The 5,715-nt window shown below is 34.1% G+C and overlaps 1 protein-coding gene across 2 annotated transcripts; it reads right to left on the bottom strand.

Moving 5' to 3' along the window:
* Positions 1-495: 495 nt before the first annotated feature.
* On the bottom strand, positions 496-4,885 carry LOC104114227 (scarecrow-like protein 9). Of its 2 annotated transcripts, XM_033660778.2 has the most exons (3): positions 4,566-4,885; positions 1,078-3,474; positions 496-989 (listed from the first exon to the last, which is right to left on the bottom strand). In XM_033660778.2, exon 2 carries the CDS (start codon positions 3,466-3,468, stop codon positions 1,165-1,167), a length of 2,304 nt encoding a protein of 767 aa, XP_033516669.1. In that variant the 5' UTR covers positions 3,469-3,474; positions 4,566-4,885; the 3' UTR covers positions 496-989; positions 1,078-1,164. The 2 variants fall into 2 exon arrangements, with proteins under 2 accessions (XP_033516669.1, XP_070051228.1); XM_070195127.1 differs by lacking the exon at positions 4,566-4,885 and having other exon boundaries at positions 1,078-4,524.
* Between the last annotated feature and the right edge of the window lie 830 nt (positions 4,886-5,715).

Below are 5,715 nucleotides of genomic sequence, written 5' to 3'. Positions count from 1 at the left end.
TTATGAATTCAAAATTATAACTTAGTATAAAATATTACATTCAGTAAACTACAAAATGAGAAAACTAATCAAATATTACAGTAGAAAAGAATGTATGAAAAAAAGGGATAAAGATAATTTTATGATATTTATATTTTAAATTTATTAAAAAATAAAAGATAAATAAATAACACTCAAAAGAATTATCAATAAATTTAGATAATTGAAATTTTTTGAACAATATAACATAAGTTTAAAAAATAATTTTATTTCAAGAGTAAAAATATATATCTAGGTTATATTATAAGAGAAATAGTATCAAAATATTAAGCCGATTGACAAGTTAATAAAAAGTCACATTAGTAAATGTATAGTATTAACTACTTGCTAATTTGACAATAAGAATAAATAAGGAACAAACAATTTATTTGTTACTATATGATGTGTATCCTTTGAGTTCGAATAGATTTTGTTATATTTCTGCACAGTATATTAAATAATAAAATATAACTAATATTTATAAATATAGTCTAATATATTAGATCATAATTTTATAAGATTAATATTCTATCAAATTTTTCGCGCATCGCGCGGGTTCTAACACTAGTAATGTTTAATAACAAACGCCTTGCACATAAGGCACCCCAGGGTGTAGCCTTATGGTCAGTGAAATGGGATAAAAGGTCTCGACCGACAAGAAATCAAATTCCACTAGAGACAAAAAAACACTAGGCAATCTTTTCCTATCTGCCTAAAACTCGATGATGAGGAGAGTTACAAGCGGTACTTGTGCTGGTGAAAGGTAGCAGGTATGTGCTACACACTTTGCAGCAACGATTATCTGCTGGTAATTCAACTTCATCATCGGTTGGCAAGAACATTTTCTGAAGCCTCACCTTGTCTGATCATATATTGATCAGTACTGAACAAGCATGCTGAAGTTTAGCAACATATCGCTCGTGTGAGCAAATATTTATTAGCTTTAACAACACCACAAGCTCGCCATTTACCTGCATGGGTGGCATATTCAGTCACTTTTTAATGTTAAAGATGAAGAGGAACAAGAAGAGAACATGTGAAAAAGATCAAGAGACTTACCTCTGTATTGTTTGATTTCTCCAAATATGTGAAAGGACAACTTTATGTTCAAAAGAAAGCATGTTAAAAACATGCCTTGCAGATTTCTTAAATAGGTTTCCAACAAGATAATGCATATATTGTTCTCCCTTTCCACCCTAGCAATAGCCACTTGTTATTTTCGTCGAGTACAAAGTCTTTGTGATAGCTTGATGTCACCTTTTCCGTTGCCCTATTCATGACTTCCCGTTCAAAAGGTATCTGCATAAACCTTGCCCTTAGATTACGAACTTGCCATTGCTTATATGTCTCTGGCCGTTCAACTCTTTCCCACCCCTCACAAGCTATGACATTCAGGGCTTCCCTCCCAAAGATCTCTCTCTCAATTAACATTCGTTCTGGAGACTCACGTGGTACATTAGCTTCCAACATATCGAAAAGTGCAGAAAAGTGAAAAAGGACCTCACGAAAACGCGTGACAAAAAATGGGGCACTATAGGCCCCATTGACAATCCCATGGATGAAAATGTCCGGATTGATTTTCCTTATAAGATCGAGAACAAGAGTTCTCGAACTGTCAGTTAACACGGTCTCATCAGGCAAGTTCTTAAATCTATACAAACAATTGACAACAAGAAATTCGTCTTTTTCAAGCTTTAAATCCTCAAGTCTGATAGTTTCCCATTTCTTTGCAATTGCATGGTATTCAAATGGAACATTAAAGGTCTGAGCATAATCAGCCAAACGGCGTCCTGTTTCCTCAATTCTTTCTGCTGGCCTGAAACCAGGTTGGGGAAACTCTATACCAGTAATGCGAAGCTTAGGGGGCCCACCTTCTCTTGCTGCGATACGTTGAATAAGCGTAGGCCACTGAAAGCCATAGAGGATACCAAAGTCAATGACATGGACCCTTGCAGCATTCCCTGCTTTTGTCATGATTGTCTTGTTTGAGGCAAAATCCGAAAGCTTCCTGAATGGCGATGACGCGAGATACAAGTGATAGGCCTTTAAAAAATCGGCTGCTGATGTTTTTTTATTGACAAGGGCCTTATAAATCTGGCTACCAGTGCCAGCCAAGCGTGCCTCCATACCATCCGCAAAGCAATGAGCCAATCTCTGATTGCCATCTCCGAAAGGAGATGAATGGAGTCTGATCTGTTTCAGCAGTTCAGTTGCACTCCTGCAATCATCAGCAGCAACAGCCTGTGCACAATTTATTAAAAGAGTCCTTAAATCTACGACTTCCTTTTTACCACTGTGTTTCTTGCCACGGCCCTTCCCTCCATTATATCCTTTTGATTGCCCATTCTGCACCGTATTTTTCGTTCTAGCATTCTTCAAGCTCTCGCGATAAGCTTCCAATGCTTCCTTCCCATTTCCCAAGCTATGCAGCAAAACTATATCAAACTCCTCTGAACGAACTGTTGATTCTGTATAAACAGCTGCTTGTTTGCTACTTCTTTCTTCTTCTAGTAAATCCTTATCATCCCTATGAGGATTCTTCCTCCCTCTCGGCTCTGTAGGTGAAACCTCTCCCTCATCCCTTTTCTCCACCCGAGCAGCCACACAACCACTTTCTCCTCTTTTCTCCAGAGGCAACAAGCCATTGATATCCACATTGTCCAACAACTTAATATTAGTTGGGAGGAACTTGTTTGCTTCTTCCACTCCTTTCCTAAAGTTCCAAATCGGGTAGCTGTCGTTATATATATCAGGGTTATGAAGAGGACTTACAGGAGAGTCTAAGAACCCATCTACAATATTATTTATGCTACTCGATGAGCTAATCGAAGAGTAAGTACCATTACAAACTGAAAGGCCTTGTACATAAGAGGACTTAAGATCATTGGAAATGTTAATAACCGTTGGATCAGTTAGGTAATCACTACTGTCATTGCTATTACTTGTAAAATTATACAGACTTCCTGAGCAGTACTCATTTGGTATCTCACCATTCTGGTAAGTAATCGACAGGTTTTGCTGAGGTGAAGGCGGATATTCCTTGCTGAGGGCCTCATAGAATGACTTCTCTTTCGCTTGAAATTCCAACGACTCCTGAAGCATATGTGTCTTATCCTCCACATCTTCTTCCATAAGCATCTGATTTATATAGCTCAAAACCGTATCAGAGAAATCAAAGTCTTCATTGTATTCATCCTCAGCACCAATATCAGAAGTCAATGCTATATTGCTTGTTGGTAAAGGGTCATTAGAAACTGATTGAATTCCACCAATATTTTTTGGGACAAAGTTATTTTCAAATCTTGGACCATTGACTAGCTTCTGATCTTGATAAATAGCTTCAAATCTTGGTTCATTATTCTTCCAACGATTCGAAGAAATGTGTACGGATTGGTTCTCCAGACTGAATCCATTCATAGAAGTTGGAAAATTATTGAACCTTGGATCCATTTTAACCTAATTCATAAGTTCTCAAATTAAAGCTCATTGTCAATAATACCAACTGTGATTTGTTATATGTATCTGTGTTAAACCATATACGTTATATGTATCTGTGTTAAACCATATACGTTATATGTATCTGTGTTAAACCATATACACTTTCTAAGCTCTAAATGTGGGGAAAAAAACACACAAAATTCTCCAAAACCATAAAAAAGATAAAAGACATTGACAAGGGCATTGAAGAAAAACAAACATTAAATCATGCATTACCAAGATTGAAATTTTATCACAGATTATCTTGGACTATCTTTAGATTCTTGCCACCATTAGATTCTTAAGTTAAAAAAATTAAAGTGGGTAGCAAAAACTTGCATTACTAACTCAACTCTATATTCTAGATGCAGCTTTGCTCACTTAACTTAAAATTGAGCTCATATATCTACCTACCTGTATGAAAATCCAGAAAACACCAGAATTTGCCGGTAACCATAAAATAAAATAAATTTTAAGAAAAAACTATACTTGATACTCCCTCGTTTTAAAAGATTGTCCTATTTTGATTTGGCACAAATTTTAATAAAAATGACTTTTGAGATATGTGATATTCAATAAGCCATAGCGTTTCTATGGCAGTAAAACTTTTGAAACTTGTGGTCTTATAGCATCTGTGTGGCTATAAATGCTTTCTATTAAGGAAATAATGAATATGCCAATCTTCTTAAAACAGACTGATAAGGAAGTAGTGTCAATATGTGCCAATCTTTTTGAAACAGACTAGTAAGGAAAGAATGTCAATATTTTTGAAACAAATAGAGTATGAAAGAAAAGATTGAAATATGATCACAGATTATCTGGACTATCTTTAGATTCTTGCCACCATTAGATTTATTTTTAAAAAAACAAATAATAAAAGGGGGCAGCAAATACTTGCATCATTCACTCAGTTCTATGTTCTATATTCAGACCTACTCATTTTACATAAAATTGAGCTCATATATAAAGTACTTGAATGAAAATCAAGAAAATCTCAGAATTAACAGGCAACAATAAGCTCAGAAAAAAGAACTACACTTGATATGAAAGAAAAGATGTTAAGGGCATACCTCAAAACTAAGGAAAGCAGAATTGGTAGAAGATGCACTGTAGAGAAAGTGTAGAAAAAAGATATTTATAAGTCTGTTGTTAACTTTCTGAAAGAAACAAGGGAGACATCAACCGTTGAAAAAGGAAGTTGGTCATAGCCAGTTATCGATCGTTGTCGTGAAAATGATCGGTTAAAGTTGTCAGCTTACAAATCTGAAGCACCACGAAAAAACAGAAAAATGTAATATATCAACGATTTCTTCTTCTTTTATTCGTAGGAAATGCGACGCCCTTTTTTACGCCATGACAGTGAAAATTGCAGCAATAACACGGGTACAGTGGGTTCTCAATTTTAAAAGAGACTTCAAGTATTAATAAGTGAGTTTGTAAATTTAATATTTAATTAATTTTTAATACAAATATACTATTTAAACACAAATTACTAGTTCAACCGAATTGATAGTCGAAATTCTAGCTCAGAGTAGGCACGTTACTGTCAGAAGTGGGTTGCATGTGCTGAATACAAATTAATTTGTTTTGTATTCAGCACGTCTTAAGGTGCGGACAGGACTGATGCACTGTTTAAATTTCGGCTCTAATTTCAAAAACTTTTAAAGATATTGATTAATTTATCTCAAGGAGTCATTTGGTTAGAAAATAAATTATCCAAATATTAACTATCTCAGAATTATTATCTCACCCTCCCATAAAAATAAATATAACACTACAAATTTGAGATAACTGAATACTATGATTTTTATCCCAATCAAATATGGAATAAACTTATCTCAAATTTAATTATGGGATTACTTATTCTTTTTCCCTCGTACAAAACGAGCCATAAGGATTCAGTTTAGTTTGTGCATGAGTTATGCTGCAACTATAAAGTAGAATTATAATACAGAGATTATATAATAAATTATTATTTAGTATATATATATATATATATATATATTGATAGATATTTGGTTTATTGAATTAAAAATGTGATATATAAGGTATATCATAAAACATTTGTTTTGTTTAAATTAGACAAATTTGGAGAAATTTTTATTTTTAACTTTAATATTAGCTTTCTTAAAAGACTTTAGGGGGAAAGTCTTGGGAAAAGGCAAATGTGTGATTTTGAAGACTTTAAGGAATTAGTAATCACGAAAATCTTATCACCGA

The sequence above is a fragment of the Nicotiana tomentosiformis genome, chromosome 2 (genome assembly GCF_000390325.3).
Source record: "Nicotiana tomentosiformis chromosome 2, ASM39032v3, whole genome shotgun sequence".
NCBI lineage: Eukaryota > Viridiplantae > Streptophyta > Magnoliopsida > Solanales > Solanaceae > Nicotiana > Nicotiana tomentosiformis.
Note: the sequence above shows the minus strand (reverse complement) of the source record. Positions and strands in the feature narration are given on the sequence as shown.